General features: G+C 30.7%; 2 protein-coding genes across 2 annotated transcripts; one reads left to right on the top strand and one right to left on the bottom strand.

Moving 5' to 3' along the window:
* The first annotated feature begins 172 nt into the window (after nt 1-172).
* On the top strand, nt 173-4875 carry LOC114388060 (probable serine/threonine-protein kinase PBL23). The gene is made up of 5 exons (XM_028348394.1): nt 173-2679; nt 3093-3274; nt 3377-3566; nt 3659-4050; nt 4362-4875. The coding sequence occupies exons 1-5, from the start codon at nt 2556-2558 to the stop codon at nt 4644-4646; spliced, it is 1173 nt and encodes a 390-aa protein (XP_028204195.1). The 5' UTR covers nt 173-2555; the 3' UTR covers nt 4647-4875.
* Nucleotides 4876-10734: 5859 nt separating this feature from the next.
* On the bottom strand, nt 10735-16513 carry LOC114386610 (adenosine deaminase-like protein). Its single transcript, XM_028346641.1, has 12 exons — nt 16428-16513; nt 13656-13916; nt 13469-13539; nt 12946-13037; nt 12805-12864; nt 12481-12705; nt 12323-12399; nt 12162-12231; nt 11968-12081; nt 11609-11675; nt 11239-11343; nt 10735-11097 (listed from the first exon to the last, which is right to left on the bottom strand). Exons 2-12 carry the CDS (start codon nt 13730-13732, stop codon nt 10937-10939), a joined length of 1119 nt encoding a protein of 372 aa, XP_028202442.1. The 5' UTR covers nt 13733-13916; nt 16428-16513; the 3' UTR covers nt 10735-10936.
* Nucleotides 16514-17062: the final 549 nt, after the last annotated feature.

The following is a 17062-nucleotide window of genomic DNA, read 5'->3' as shown; positions in this document are numbered from 1 at the left end:
TGTTGATATAATAGGTCTATTAATTTTAAATGTTAATCGAATACAATAATTGTTTGAATACAGTTAACTTCTTGGGGCACTGCGTGTTGTACGATGCTATTATAAGTTGTGTAGGTAATGTAGAGTCAATAGTAGATCCTCATTGTTTTTGTTCACTTATCCGTATTGTATGTCTCTGCATTTTAATGCAAGCTCAAGCATTTTTTATAGTAGATAGAAATGTTAAACACTTAATCACCACCTTCAAGTCTCGTGACCATGCAGTTTAGCTTACAAACTCTATTATACACTGCCTCATTTAGCCCCGTTACAATATTTTCACTTAATAGCATGCGTTCCAAACCATTTTCCTCAGAACGCAAGCCAAATGGTGTGTTTGAGTTTTTATCATTTCACTCTTAATGTAATGGTTCTGCCCTTCCTCTTGGCTATTGAAAATGAATCAAATGATTTAAAATGCATTGGGAGCATGCATTTACACATTGAAGGACCAAAATGGTCATTTACCCTTTAAATGCTATATATGAAGTCACTGAAATCATTAAGGAAAACGTAACATTTGTGCACTTGATTGTCAGCCGAGAACAATGAAAGATCTCGTGCTAAAGAGAAAAAAGTAGTTCACATAGTGGTGTTTTTTTTAATCGGTGAGAATAGAAAACAAGTATTAGGGGATTTATAACAACTCACACACTCCTTGGTGCACATATCGCTCATATCGGTGTTTAATTAGACATTACACAGACTTTGAATTTTTATAGAAATCTTTTACTTGCACCTAAATGAATGGATGAAAATTTTTAAGCCACTTGTTCTACTCTGCGTGGGCATTGGTAAAACAAATTTTAGTGTATATATTAAATTGACTGCCTTGTCATGACAATTAAAAAGCAAACGGATTATTAACATATACTACCTCTGTTTTTTTTTTTTTTTTTATATATAAGAAACAAGTTATAATTTACTATATTTTTTCTTATTTAAAGGAAAGGAGGTTGTAGTTTACATACTAACAGCACCCTGCACAGTCACAATAGGTAACAAAAAGATTGTGGATAAGCATAAATTATCACGCAGAAGGACTTTGGGTTGAACTTAGTTAACATGTGATGAGTATGTATTCCAACGCAGTTCAAATATTAATTATGCATATACACGAGTCCTTGTCTTTAACTGTAGCCATGACCTAATACGATAGTCAAATGAAAACATGTTAACGGCAGGATGAAAATATTGCACTTTTTTCACTTCCAAATACTAAATCAGAATTTTCAATCTTTCAGTAATCAAATTGTAGTAACTACACTTTTAAAGACCAAAGTAAGTATTTACCCTTCATTTAACATGGAAGTTTCTTATTGGCTTTAAATATATACGTTTATCTTGCACTTTTTTGTCATATTGACGATGAAGGAAATATTTTATTTTATGTACTGTTTTATTTTATCCACAAAGCTGACAATAAGGATTGAACTTAACTTAAGTTCTCACCATTAGGCCGATTCTAGTAATTCCCATGATGAACCAAATATGCAATTAGTGATTTTATTATTCAGTTGAATAAGTGAATGTAGAAATTTGAAGTGTTTGTGAATTTCATTAAATAACTTGTTTAAGGTTTCGTGTATGTACATGCCATGTAAAAAATACATGCATATTTGAATTCGAGTTAGTAGAAACCGAAAATACTACGCGTAACCGCCAACAAAAATAATCTTATTCTAATCATAAATATAAACTCTCAAATAATACCTCAAGTTGATAGGAGTTTTTGCCGCAGGCCTAGCCTAGGTACCTACTAAATACAGATACTTAAAAAAAGAAAGTCAAATAAAATTAAAAGAAAAAAGAAGAAAAAACATTTGTAAGAATAATGCCACCTCAAACTTGGATTAATCTTATCTACAAAAGTATAGGGATACATCTCGTAGCAACTAAAATAAATAAATAATCTATTCTCGTCCTCCCAAGTTTTAAGAATAGAATGAATTTACCTTATTTGCATCTAACTCGTTCTTATTTTCTACTTTACTAAATTTTCTAATCTATAAGGCCAATTACAAAAACGAAGATTTAAGTCAAAGAAAGAAGTGAAAAATGTTGTCTACGTCTTTTTTTTTCTTTTTTTTGTTATTCCAACTTCCAAGTGAAAAAAAGAGTTTGCAAAACAAGGTAAGAACAAGTTGTTATCCTTGTCATAATTACCTTGCAAAAGATGACCCGAGTTCCTTTTCTTTCGTGTTAAAGAAAACCAGCTAAGATTAACTATGTTAAAAGTAAATCCATTTTGATGCCCAAAACTAAATTAAGTAATCTTATTCTCGTCACACACAAATATAAACATATTCTTCTAGTATTGAACCCGAATAACAACTTACATTTTCAGTTCCAAAAATTAAGCCACGTCGAACCAACCATCAATTCTGTTTTTTCGACAATCTTTTTTGCATGCAAATTGTTGTGGAGATTACTGTGTTGGTGCCCAATTACAAATCTCTTGAAGGATTTGTAATAGAGGGCCTAACCAGGCACCACCCCCACCAAGGCTTGAGAAAATGGGTTGCCTTCCATGCTGCAAGTCAAAAGCTGAATCATCCTCTTCAACTGCATCCTCCGGCAAAATTTCCAAAGGAAGGAGAACATTCAAATCTTTGGCTTCAGCTATGTCACATAAAACAGGTATGTGGTATGGTTTATTGATAATAACAGACATTAATTAGTCTTTTCTAATTCTATCAAAATGTTACATGATGATTCCCTCCTCATTATACCTTGAAAACAAATCCATTTTTTTTATCATTTTTAATATGATTGAGAGAGCGTTTGTAGCAGTTTAATTTTTATATCAATTTCTGTCATGCTCTTGAATGTGATCTGGCTTAGGATATTAGGCCTCCCTGCCCAACATTGTTCTTTATATAAAGATGGTTCATGAACAATTAATACTTTAATAGTGTTAAATTCTTCCTTGATAGCAATGAATTTCCTTATTACATGAGCAACATGCATGAAATTTCATATTTGAATCCAAGGCTTCAAATGTAAATGTGAATGGATCATTGGTATAATAACTAGGTGATCTCTGATTGCAGGTAGCAGCAGGCAAAGACGAATAGATGCAGAGATAAGAAAATATGGATCTGCAAAAAACGATGTCAAAGTATTCACATATGCACAACTTGCTGAAGCTACAAACAACTACAATCCTGATTGCCTGGTGGGCAAAGGTGGATTCGGGAATGTCTACAAAGGATTCTTAAAAAGTGTTGATCAAGTATGTCTCTTAATACCCTCTCAAACACACCCATATTTTATAATCTAATATTTAGCGTTTTACAAGGTTATGAAAATCTCACGTTAAATATTTGGTGTTCAGACTGTAGCTGTGAAGGTACTGAACAGGGAAGGAGTGCAAGGAACACATGAATTTTTCGCAGAAATTTTGATGTTGAGCATGGTGCAACACCCAAATCTCGTGAAGCTCATTGGTTATTGTGCAGAAGACCATCATAGGATTTTGGTTTATGAATTCATGGCCAATGGGAGTTTGGAAAATCACCTTCTAGGTATGATGGCCAAAAACATTCTAGTTGTGGATTTAAATTTTACTGAAACACATGTAGGACATGCAACACTGACTAGAGTTCATTTATCTCAGACATAGGTGCATATAAGGAGCCTTTGGATTGGAAAAACAGAATGAAAATAGCTGAGGGAGCAGCTAGAGGACTTGAATATTTGCATAACAGTGCAGAACCAGCTATTATATACCGTGATTTTAAATCATCTAATATACTATTAGATGAAAATTTTAATCCAAAGCTCTCTGATTTTGGACTTGCTAAGATTGGTCCAAAAGATGGTCAGGACCATGTGTCAACTAGGGTGATGGGGACTTTTGGTTATTGTGCACCAGAGTATGCTGCTTCGGGTCAGCTTAGCACAAAATCAGATATTTATAGTTTTGGGGTTGTGTTTTTGGAAATAATCACAGGTAGGAGGGTATTTGACGCTTCAAGAGCTACAGAAGAGCAAAACTTGATTGAGTGGGTATGTTTCATAACCTACTTTTTGTTTTTATCTTTATTTTCCTTAAATGATTTATGTGATTTTAAGGGAGAAATTATTATATAGTTCGTGACCAACACGTGTCCATGGTTCTGATCTCCTTGTGACAAATAACCTAGTTTTATTAACTCTTTATTGTAAATTGAAAGATTCAGTTACATGTCATGAGGAGATTGACTGAGACCATAGACAAGTAGCCATACAATAATTAATAAGTTTGAGAAGCATTGATGTCAATTACAATTAATCTTGGACAATGGAATTTATGGTTGTCCATGTTTTTCATTTGGCAGGCACAACCTTTGTTTAAGGACAGAACGAAGTTCACTCTAATGGCTGACCCTTTGCTTAAAGGTCAGTTCCCTGTGAAGGGTCTATTTCAAGCCCTTGCAGTGGCAGCAATGTGTCTCCAAGAGGAAGCTGACACACGACCTTACATGGATGATGTTGTGACGGCTCTTGCACATCTAGCAGTGCAAAGAGTTGAAGAAAAAGACACAGCTGGTGAATCTGTAAAATGTGCCGGGCATGTTGAATATTTTAAAGCTATAAGTTCAGCTGGATCTGAGAGGGCGTAGCTTCATTGACCAGACCACAGACTAGGATTACTGCAAAATTGAAAAGCACACACACAAAAAAAAATTGTTGTAGAAAGATTGAAGTGCTTACTTGTAATTCTGTAGGTGTAACATCCTGCAGTTAAATTTTAGGCTGTAATTCTTCCCTAGGACTGAAATGGGATGCCTTTAATTCATCTGTTTTTTTCTTTTTTATTAAGTTATATCAATTTTCCCTTTCTATTTCATTTCATCTTTGAACTTTTGACACTAAGATCCAAAACAACAAAACTTTTATATATTTGCTTAAATGTTTTGATGTTATTCTACAGTCATAATCAGAATTTCACTTCAGTAATCTGCATAATAAATGGTTAATGAGGAATATCAAAAGTATCTGAAGAACCGCATCTAAGTTTTGTCCGATCAACATTAACGTATGCTCCTCAATTATATCGAGTTTCTATTTCATTTCATCTTTGAACATCTGACACTAAGATCTGAAAAGACAAAACTTAGATACACAAATTAAGTGTTTTTGGTGTTATTTCTCAACAAAATTAAGGTTTTCACTAAAGATTAGCATAGGTTAATGAGCTTAAACTGAAATCTGATCGAAGAACAAGTACATGTTTAGATTAAAGTTTGCAAACTTAAGTTTGAATGAACTTTATTTTGCAACTGGAGTTTGCAAAAACAACCCTCCTTTTCCTTTCATTTCAAAAAGAGTTTCAAGATAAAATTGAGACAAAACTCAGTTTATAATCAGATTCACCTGAAAATCAAATAAGAAGTCTTTTCAGTTTTATTTTTTGAATACGTTGGAGACCTCCTAACTGAACCAAACATATCGCAAAAAGTACATAAAGAATTGGATCTAAGTTTTGTTTTGTCTGATAAACATTAATGCATATTCCTCAGTAAAAAATATTCTATCTGCTAAATGTATGTAGAACACTAATTTTAAACTGAATCTGAGATCTGAAAAGCCACAGTAGTAAGGCGCATGAAACACAGGATATGACACAATGAAGCATAAAATGAATATATTGCAAGTTTTGGTTCCCTTCAAAAGACAAGTGCAGACTAACACAAGAGAGTAACTTAGAGATGAAAGTTGTTGATATCATTCCTGAGGATCATGTAGCTGTAACCAGGAGTCTTATTTAAGTGATTACTCTCGGCTACTTCTGAAACTTAACAGATTTTTGGAAGAAACCCACTTGTGCCTCTTCTCTTCTTCCTCTTCCATGTTGTTAGCAACTCCCAGAAACTATGCCTTGGCAAGGAATAGATTCTGCCAGAAACCATGTCATTGTCCACAAAATGTTGCTGAGGTATTTGTGAACTTGCTCTTCACTCCAAGTCAAACTTGGTGAAGTATTCAATTTCCTTCCTGACTAGAGATCCAATAGTGCCCCTTCTCCTTACAGCAATAGGAGCAGCCATTTCAACTGCACTAGTTGTTATGGCACTACTCTTTATATATAGTGCATAAATTTACTGTTAATGTGAGTGAGGCTTCCACATGAAGAACATTGTTGTGTCATGGTTCTTAATTTTCAAATTAGAGCATCTATCTTTTGGTCTTTTATTAAATGGTAGATACTGAATTGCTTTATGAAAAGCAAAAGCATGAAATTTCCCATAATTGAAACTTTAAAAAGTTGAAATTATCATGATCTCCGGGTGTCCTGATAAAAACTATCTTGTTTTTCCGGACATCATACTGTGCACTTTTGACATGATGATCATATTTTTGAGAAATTTTTAGGGTATTATGTTACATATTTAACATATGTGGAAGAGTCTAGAGAGATTGGTGCAATTTTAGCGTTTAACATCCCAAACACATGTGCATTATTGAACAGTGTGTTGAACATTACTGTAGCCAGGAATTTTATTGGTAATGGTACATGTTACTTTTTGGATGAGGGTACTTATTATTTTTTTTATTCGTAAAAATTAAAGAAAATATTAATTTATAATATTTACAAAATCAAAGAAAATATTAATTTATAATATTTACATATAACAAACAGAGACCCCTTGGTAGGGTAACTTATCATATGAAATGGGGGTTTTTTTAACCTTGAAATAAAATTCCTCTGCATTTGCTACGCATAAAAAATATACAAACTTTAATTTCCCTCGGCTCTCAATGGTTCACTTTTTTTCTTTTGTCAGGTCAAAGTTATTCTCCGCCTTCCATGCCTTGGCTAATGGAAAGAGAAGCAATTTTTTTTTTTTTTTTGTGAGGGTCCTTTTTGGGGATGGGTTCTATTGTTTTTTGTTGGCTTATTGTTGTGTTGTCCAGTGCAGTTGATATCTCCAATTGATCAAATTAAAAAGATAAATTTAAATAAAATATTGGATTTCCTACCCTACCTAATGTTGAAATATTTTAAAAGGAATTTTCAAGTCATTTTTCTATTAATAAAAAACACAAGAGGACATTTCCTTGAATCAGATAAATTATTAATTTTGTAGCGGGACATAAATTTTATCTCTCATGACTAGAGTTGAAAATGAATTGAATTATTTATATATCAATTATTTAAATTTGTTTATTTAATCAAATAAATAAATTTAAGCTTGAAAATAAGCTCAATTATTTGAATGAGTTGAACTAAAACTTTACAAATTCATATTAACGACTCGTAAATAACTCATTTATATAAATTGATTATGAGAATTTTACCAACCTTTGTTATTTATATATTTATTATGAAATATGAATTTTTTTTGTTAAGAGCCTCAAAATTAATTTTGAAGTTTTACTTTTTTTAGTAATCAAGAAATTATTTTTTTATTGACTGGATTTCAAAAATGTAATAGTCCGGTGGTTTTTTAATTCTACATATCACACGTTGATCATATATTTTTATTTGTAAATTATCGTCTAATATTAAAATATTTATAAATACTAAATTTTCAAAATGAAAAAGTAATTTAAGAAAAAATGCCATAAAAAAAGGTTTTATGAAATGAGCAACTTGACTTGGACTTCATTATATGAAGGAACCAAACTCGAGTTTTGTATGTTTGGCTGCTCGTGAATAGCTTGTGGGTACTGGCTAGTGGGTGTACATGAAAATGATGAATGATTACAAATGTTAATCTTACACCATAAACGGAGATTAGTCTGAGGGAGGTGTTGTCACATGTGTTAGGACTGAGATTAGTCTGAGGGAGGTGTTAAGATGTTTTAGTCTTTCAAACATTTCTGAGAGGTGCAGGATACAAAATGAGAGGTGCAGGATTCAAATGCCCACAGTTTGTTTGTTTTTGCCATAGAGAGTGGGCTGTTTTTGACCCAAACCCTAAAATTTTGTTGTGTGTGGGCCAGCCCACAATCCAGCTGTCTCTGCTCATTGTTTCTATGCCTGACGTGCTTCTTCGCCGCTCAAGCAGGTGGGAGCTGGTCAAGTGATTTGGAATAGAATAATCGATGCAGTAAGCATTCCCATAATCTTTGTTCACAATAACCCTTCATTCCTTCTAATCTCCCACTTTCGTGCTGGGATATGTTAGATATTGTAGATTGTATTTTAACATACAAAATACACTTAATTTAAATATATTTACACGTAACTATCTATTTAAATTAATGTTTACACTTTTTTTTAGACTTTTTCTTTTCTTCTATTTCTCTCAACTTTTTTGGACCCATAATTAAATATAGACAACAATTGTGGAAATTATAGCTGTTGAGTTGAAACCTTCCAATTTATACTATCATTTAGAACACAAATAAATTTGTAATATACTACTCTTATTCCTAAAGAAAATATTTTTTAAATAACCTTAATTTTGAATAGAGAGCATTTGTAGTTTTGTAACAAATAATACAAAAGAAAATAATATTGAAATAATTATAACGTATCATTTTCTCGATTCGCATATTATACTCAAGATCTCATGACGACATCACTGTGATGCAAATAGATTCTGTTCGGCATACAAAAACAAGTTTGAGTTTGACTGTGATGATTTCAAAGATCAAATTATATTTCCAGACTACCGTCCATTTAATTTGTCTAAACGACGGAAAAACACGTTATCGGGTAATATTACAATTCTAGAAGTGAGCTGAGTTATGTAAATAAACTCGGTTTCTAAAGTATACAAATATATAAATAAATTTTTAAAAAACTAGATGATCAAATTTGTTATTATAAAAACAACCTCGTGTGAACTCAACTGATGTATCAGCACTGTGTGGTGGAAGATGGTCAAATCTTTGCCTTTCTTATTGTCATGATACTATTACTAGCATAGCATCAAGGCATCATAAAACTCATTTACAGAGTAGTAGCTGTCCCATGACGCCTAACTAAAGGTTAAAATTCATTAGAAAAATAAAAGGACTGTTGTCACTTTCAATCAATACGTTTAACAACTGGCAATGGCATAGAAGATGCATATATATTTTAGGCCACGACATGAATGAAGATAAACTATTTTTTTTTTAAAAAAAAAAACTTTGAAGCAATAATATAATACTCAAGGAATAACGAAGCAAAACATTGTAAATTTTCATTTGTCATATTTTCCCGTCCAAATTACCCACCCTTTCAAGGAATAACGAAGCAAAACATTGTAAACTTTCAGATATGGTTGATAAATCCCGTCCCCGTATTTTCTCTCAATCTCCCCAAAAAAAAAACCTTGTTTTTTTTCAAGTTGTTTTTTTGGTAATTTCACTTCAAGAATTTTACTTTTATATATAAATATAAATGAGGGTAACTGGGTAAATTATAGTTTAGCTCAGCACTTTCCTAGCTTATTTCTCTTAAGCTTTTTGTGTCATTCAACTTCATTTATTCTAGAGTAGACTAATATGAAACTGTTTACATTTTTTTTATTTATCAAAACTAATGTCAATTATTTTTTATGTCACTGAACCTCCTCTAGTTTTAATCAAAGTAAAATCGTTAAGTTTTCGTCAATATTAACATCAAATGCATAAAAACTCTTTTTATAGGCTGGATAACACTTGTGTGCATTTGTTTGTCAACCACATATTTATTTACTGGGTTTCTTTTTGTTGGTGGGATAACACCCCGTTTTTTGTTAGGAGTAAATTCTTTAAGAATATACAAGCGCTCCCTAATTATAGGTTCACCTAGCTTTCTCTGGATTTTGACCTAGTCCCCCCATATTGTTCATCTTTTCTTTATTCTTCTTTTGATGATTTTGCACTTGTCTGTTGATAAAATTATTCTTTTTCGGCAATCCTTATAAAGTTATTCAATTACCACTAATTTAATCTTTTGGTCTAAGTTATTTTTTGTGTAATTCAGACTAACACAACCCCAATCAGTTTATCAAATTCTTTTAATTAAATCCTAAACCCAAGCCAATCAATTTACTATTTTTTTTCAAAATATTTAATATCCATATTTTTTATTCAAATATAGACAATATTTTAATTTAATAAAAGTAACAGAAAACATGACTTTAAATTTACACAAAAAATTAAGAGTTAACTTAACCATCGAACCGAAAGGCAATTAAATAATTAGTAGATTGATTCGTGTTGAATTTTAAAGAAAATCTCAATCCAACATTACTAAAAGTAATTACTTTAACTTCCATTTTTAAAGTTCATTAAAAATATACTAACAATATAAGTATTTTTTTTATATTATCATTCAATTACAAAATTATCATATACCATAAAATATATCATATTGTATCTATTCACTTGTTTTGTTGAAATACAATATGTTTGATCTCCAAAAATAAGTTTATTAAAATTTATAATAATTATCTTGATAATTAAACTCGTGTTTAGCCAACATGTACCGAATCCACTATGTTCACCCGCGTATGGCATAATGGAAAAGTTCATTTTCAATTTGTCATGGTCAGATTTTCAAAGTGGTAATTGCAAGGCACCAAAAAAGAAAGTGGTAACTGCAGCATTATTAGCCAAGATTGCCACTAGTCAGCATATATCCAATGACGTGACCATTGACCATTGCAATGGCGTATGCCGTATGGTTCATCAACCGAAACCTCCCAGATGAATAATCACTTGATTGAGTAATTTCCATCAAGGACCATTTGCATGGATATAAAATTATAATAAGGACAACATTGCTGCTGATTTGAATTTAAATACTCATTAAATCAAATGTGAATCCTACACCCTTATTTTATCACTTATACACATTCTTTTTTTTGCACGTGAAGGACTCGATTACCAACTTCAAACTAGGATAAGGGGCAATCCCCAGCATGATCGTTAGCTAAGCTCTAATATTTTGTTTTTTTTATCAACAAAGCTCTAATATTAATTATATCTAAATGCAGATATTCTCTAAAGATGAAACTGTGGTTACACTTCCATATTTTTTTGCCACTGAATTGAAAATTTTTCTTAAATCCTCCTTTACTTTGCTATCTGCGAATATATGCTCAACAGCATTCCTTGATAGCTCAAACATTTCCCTCCTTCCCAGCCCTATATAATAATCAATCACGCTTGTAGTCAGCAAAACATAGTCAATTAGTTTAAAGAGAAATGCTAACACATAACACACTCTTTTGAACATACTTAGTTTCAAATTTCAATTACTAGCTGCAAAAGTAAAGTGAAACATACCAAATGAATCAGCAGCAATTTTGTATTCCTTGGAGAGACAGGTAGAGAAGACTCCCGAGTCATCAGTACACAGGGCTAAAGGATGTTTTGCGTTGTACAAATGAGCTGCATCCGCAAGAGCATGAGGTTAAGAGAGGATATTTTTTGAACCAGATTCTCTGATAAACGTTTTACATAACTCTGAAATGACTTTAGAAGTGTTAGAATTTATGCATGAACCATGTCCGAGAGTATTATAGACTTCTAGCTAAGTAGCCTAAAATGCCTTGACACTGGATTTATAATCCTCTTGCTTGTGAAGTTAAACAGTTCCCCCATTGATTCTATATTTATGATCATCAACTTCAACTATAAATAACAAAGCACCTACCAAAGTGGTGAACATCTATAGATGGAACAGTCATTGTCCTAACGTTTGATGTCAAGCAAATTTCAACCTGAAAATAGTTAAGATGAAATAAATAATATGTAAATAGCTGGCTATAAATTGCAAAGTGATATTATATAAAGCATTAAAACTTAGCAACGATCAGAAGCCCTGAAGTGTTGATCCGTAAAAGCATAACCTTTTTATCTATGAGGAGTATACATAACCTTTTTGATTGATTATCTTTGAGGAACTTCTCAGATGTGATAATCAAATTCACACTTGAAATTTTCCTTTTAACTTCAACCATTATTTACTTTTACTAGTTTACTTTAACTATAAGGTTGGCAAAAAAGCCTGACCGGAATGTTCGACGACTTCAGCTGTCTCCAGTGTTCATCCTCAAAGAAACAAGCATGTCCAATCCTTTGGGGACGGAAGTCAAGCATATTTTTTATCTCCTTTGAATTAGGTAACTAAAAACACTAGGTCAGAAAAATAGACCAAGTCAGGGAAACTCCAAAAAAAAACAAGTGAGAGCTTTAAATTAGCCCACCTCGCCACAATGAAGTGTTACATAAAGACCTTGTTCTCGAGCAAATTTCAATGCTGGCAAATATGTGGTCCTACAAAAGTTGAAAATGGGTTAGAACAAGCATCAATTCTCAAAATTGAAAATGCATTACAACACTCGAGTCCTGGATCAGGTTGATGTACCAATCACCAATACTTGGATTTCCAGAGAGGTCAATTCCAACTACCCCATAAGGCCTCATTTCCAATGCAAGCTTGACCTGCAGCAATAAATTGTAACATTCAAAACCAGCACCCAACAAAATGTGAGTTTCTCAAATTAATTGCACATTTCATCTTACAGTTTCCATTGCAGCTTCTGTTGTCTCCCTTCTGTCAATGCTCAAGAGAAGCCTAACAAAGATTTTTTTTCTCACATGTCCATTAATAACCGGTGCAGGAGTAAAAAGAGTCTTTGAATCTTCACAATGTGGAATGAAATCCACATCAACTGAAGTGATTGATCTTAGACCTTTCAGTACAGCTTCAACATAAGAGTGTTTGCTCATTCCCACAGAATCATTTTTCTGAATAGAAAAATAAAACATTTTCTTCATCAAAATCAAATGTCATTAATGCAAAACAACAAAAACACCCTGAATTACCAAGCTCCAAAATTCAGTTACCTTTGGAGTGGTCCTCAACTCCAGATAGACAACATTCTCTGATGCAAAATCCTCAATAACCTGCTTTTAAGTATTATTATTACTTGCACAATGAAAAGGCAATAAATTAGGCAAAAACAAAAATTTATGTAGCAACCATACTTCTCTGGTAATTCTTGTAACAGTGTTGTGATCAGTGGTGAGAATGTGGATTAGGTCGAACAGCTTGAAAACTTCTTTTAGGGAACGGTTATCTGTATTTTCAACAACATAATTAACATCAGTGTAAGCACGAACAAAGGTAAATATGAATAAACAAAAGGGAATTAGGCATAAAGGAATTAGAATAAAAAGCAAAATCCAGCAACAGTTATGCAAAAGAACCGAGTAGATAGTTGTGTGATTTTTTTTTCTTTCATTAAAACGATAATTCATGGATGGTTGTGTGAGTATGTTTATCCTTGGATGAAATTTGTGGTCTTGTTAGGAACAGAAACCATAGGAGGAAAATGTCAAGATAAATTTGAAAATGGAAAAGAAGGGAGGAAAATGGAGTACATTGAAAAAGAGAGAGGTTGGATAAATAAGCATAGAAAAACACAAAGAGAGGGACATGTTTGTTGGCGGTCTTGTCTTTTGAAGCAACCAAACATGAAAAATAAACAAATGAGAGAGGCATACATACATTTGAGGATGATATGCTCCACTTCGGAGAAATTCATGACACCCTTTCCAATCAAAGCCTTAGTGAGTTCACTGAAAGAAAAAACAACAACAACAACAATAATCATCAAGTTCTGACTGCATCCTGAAGACAGAGAAAAAAGAAATAGAAATTAAAGGTAGAGATAGATAAAAGAAGAGGAAGTTACAGAAGTGTGGAGTCTCGGATGGATCCATTGAGGTGAGCATGCAGCTCAATCTTTGGCATTGACACACACCACTCCATCTCTGGGTTTACTTTGGTAAATGGTAGTAATTGCTATGTTAGGGAGTGAATGAACGAATGCAACTGAATGACAAACGATGAGTTTGGTTGCTTATGTATATGGCTCACGCAAACCAATAGCGCCCCTCCCGCAGGACTTTTGATTCCCAATGTCCCATCTCTATTTTTTCTCTCTCTAATACTACTGTTATTTTATGTTTGGATTAGTAAAATTAATTTTGAATAAGATTAATTTTAAAGTAATCTATTCTATATTTATATTTTTTTATTATAAAATTGAATATAAAATTTTAGATTTAAGGTAGAAGATATTTTAATTAAGTCATTGGTTTAAGTAGTGATGGGTTCAATTTTTTTAAGTAATATCTCAAAATTTTAGTCTTTTGGATGAAAATAAATTAGTTGAAATGAGAAAACTCTAAGTGGATATTTTTGTATAGTTACATGATTTAACCAAAAAATTACTCCAATTCATAATTAATTTTGAATTTTTTTAAACATAAAATCAAATATATAAAAATATATTCAAAATTAATTATAAACTTAATTATGTGATGTGAGCCAAACATCCACTTACTATAAATATTAAAAGATCCTCTTATTTGTTAGAAGAAAATTATTTTAACTAATTCAGTCGATTGAAAGATAATTAAAGTCTGACCAATAATTATTTTCATCAAATATCAAATTCGATTAAGATCTTAAAGATTCAATATTAACTTTAATACAAAAGAAAGACACTTTTGTGCTGCTATATATATTTTTCTAAAATAAAAAGAAAAAGAAGTTGAAGAAAATAATGATAACATTTATATTTTAAAGGTTGATGAAATAAATAAAAACAAATTATATGTATTAAACGATAATTTAAGAATTAAAAATATGAAAAAAATAATTTTCTTTATTAATAAATAAAACATAAATAAGCTACGAATAAAAAAAAATTAGTAGATATACCATTATTTCTGTAAAAAAAACATTAATTAATGTTATGATTATGAGTTTAATACGCCTGCAGATTGTTAATTGATAAAAAATATTTTAATATAACTTTCAAAATAATTATTATAAGTATTATGAAAAACATTTATTAGTTACTTGGTTATTACTTAAAAATAATAATCAATTTAGCAAATAATTTGAAGATATTAATTAAGAAATAAAAAATTATAAGAAAATATAATAATATATTTTTTTTATCACAATTTCTGTAAAATAATTTATTTTAACACATTTAAAATTTTGATAATGAAATATTATTAATATACCATACTTTAATTTTCAATATACATTTAATTTTTAATATAAAACTTTTTAATTGTTAACTTCTTAACTAGGATATTTATTCACAGTTAAAAATTAGAAGAAAAGAAAAAATTATAGCTGATTGTTTAGCTGTTTTAAGAATATAAAACAAATACTAACTAGAGTTTTTTTTTTTTATAAAAAACAAGTTATAATGCAGAACACAACATTATTGCTTGTTTTCTTTTAGAGAAAAGAACTTGTTTCTTGTTATAAAAAAAGACCAAACATTGTAACATGTTAATATTTTTTCAAAATTAAATTAGAAAATTTTAATAATAAGTTTATCTTTATAATTGTCCATTGCCTAAGAAGAAACACTACCACAAGATCACAACTATAATATAATTATTATTCAATTTAAATTATCCACAGCAAGAGAAGAAACTGACCACAAGATCAAATATGGTTCTTATTTATTTAAGCTTAATCAAGGGACAGAAAAAAAAAAAAACAAAGCATGTGCCCCCTTTGTGATTTGAAAGGAAATTCAACATGAAACTACTTATCAAGACTAAGACTTTGTAAATGGCATAACGTAGAAAAGGAGTATGGTAAGTGAGAAACATACTAGGCGACAGACACTATTGTAAAAAAATCAAGAAAAATGTTACATCAACATCCAATGTACTATATGACATCTAAAGAAAAAGAAAGAAAAAATTATACATATAAAAAGATTTATAATATAATAAAAAGAGAGATAGAAAAAAAATGTTTAAAATAATAAAATATTTATATATCATTACTTAAAAAACAAAGACACGGTTACTGATAAGTGGGGAAACTCCTAAAGTAAAAAGGTGTTTGTAAAATTAAGATCAATGTTCAAAATCAAATGTACAGACAGAAAAACTCAGGGCATCTCACGTACGACCATGATCTTCTCATCTATTTACTTAGTATAGGGCGACGTTAAGAAAAATAAACACAAAAGTAAAATTAATAGACATAAAAAATAATGTTGAATCCTATTGTTAGTAATTATTATTCTAGTATATTTCTCACTTGTAACAAAATTGTTCAGTGATCATGGCCGATCCATCTCATATATGCATAAAAATGAAATCTTCCATCAACACAACAGTCTAAAACACCATAATTCACCAAAAATAAATAAATTCAGACATAAAAATTAAAATCCACTAAAAAAATGAAAAACATAAAAATTAAAACAATGATACACAAACACTCATTTATTTTAAACAATTCATCTATACCTCTCATTTATTTTTATATTTTTCTTCCTATCATATTATAAATTTTATATTTATATTTTTTTCACACTAAGTGTCTTATAACATAATAGGTATCCATGAAATATTTTTCTAAAAATTAACAAAGGAGACATTAAAGACCCCAAATGAGATAATAAGCAGAATTTACTCACATCCGCAGTTGGTGGCAGAAGAAGCAGATTTGCAAGCAGAAGGGAGAGTCGTGAGATCCAAAACCACACCAAACTGAGCACTGCTTTTGAAAGCCTCAGAGACATGAGTTTAATATATAGGCTGCACGATTATGTGTAATTAACCAATAAAACATTATTTTAAATGTAACTTTTAAAAGAATTATTATAAAAGTTAATGAAACTTAACTTACGTGTCATTTATAATTGATTGTATTATGAAAACTGAAAAACGTGCATGTATTATTTATTCTATAGAAGGCATGCATGTTTTACTCCTTCTATAAAAGCCATGCATGCAGTAATTGCAATTACAATTATTATAAAAGGCATGCACGATGCATGTATTATTTATTTTACAAATATATTTTCTCGTAAGAATATTTAACGTAATTATGCGCCTAGAATTTAAAATCAAAACCATTAGATAAGACAATTCTTACGTGTAAATTTATCCGGATGATTAATGATAAATTTTAATAAAAATTTAATTAGGTGTTACTTATTTATTACTTTTAAAATAAAAAGAAGGAAGATAACAAATATTTTAAAGATATTAATTAAGGAATAAAATTAATTTTAATATTTAATATTAATAGTATATTTTATCATAATTT

This window comes from Glycine soja, chromosome 15 (assembly GCF_004193775.1).
Source record: "Glycine soja cultivar W05 chromosome 15, ASM419377v2, whole genome shotgun sequence".
In the NCBI taxonomy this organism is placed as follows: Eukaryota; Viridiplantae; Streptophyta; class Magnoliopsida; order Fabales; family Fabaceae; genus Glycine; species Glycine soja.
Note: the sequence above shows the minus strand (reverse complement) of the source record. Positions and strands in the feature narration are given on the sequence as shown.

Excerpts from the sequence above, each read along its gene's own strand:
- LOC114388060 (XM_028348394.1), top strand. The coding sequence starts at position 2,556 with ATGGGTTGCCTTCCATGCTGCAAGTCAAAAGCTGAATCATCCTCTTCA. Across the intron at positions 2,680-3,092 it reads AGCTATGTCACATAAAACAG|GTAGCAGCAGGCAAAGACGA; the intron begins GTATGTGGTATG and ends CTCTGATTGCAG. Across the intron at positions 4,051-4,361 it reads AGCAAAACTTGATTGAGTGG|GCACAACCTTTGTTTAAGGA; the intron begins GTATGTTTCATA and ends TTCATTTGGCAG.
- LOC114386610 (XM_028346641.1), bottom strand. The coding sequence starts at position 13,732 with ATGGAGTGGTGTGTGTCAATGCCAAAGATTGAGCTGCATGCTCACCTC. Across the intron at positions 12,082-12,161 it reads TAACACTTCATTGTGGCGAG|TTACCTAATTCAAAGGAGAT; the intron begins GTGGGCTAATTT and ends TAGTGTTTTTAG. Across the intron at positions 11,344-11,608 it reads TATAGATGTTCACCACTTTG|CTCATTTGTACAACGCAAAA; the intron begins GTAGGTGCTTTG and ends TTGCGGATGCAG.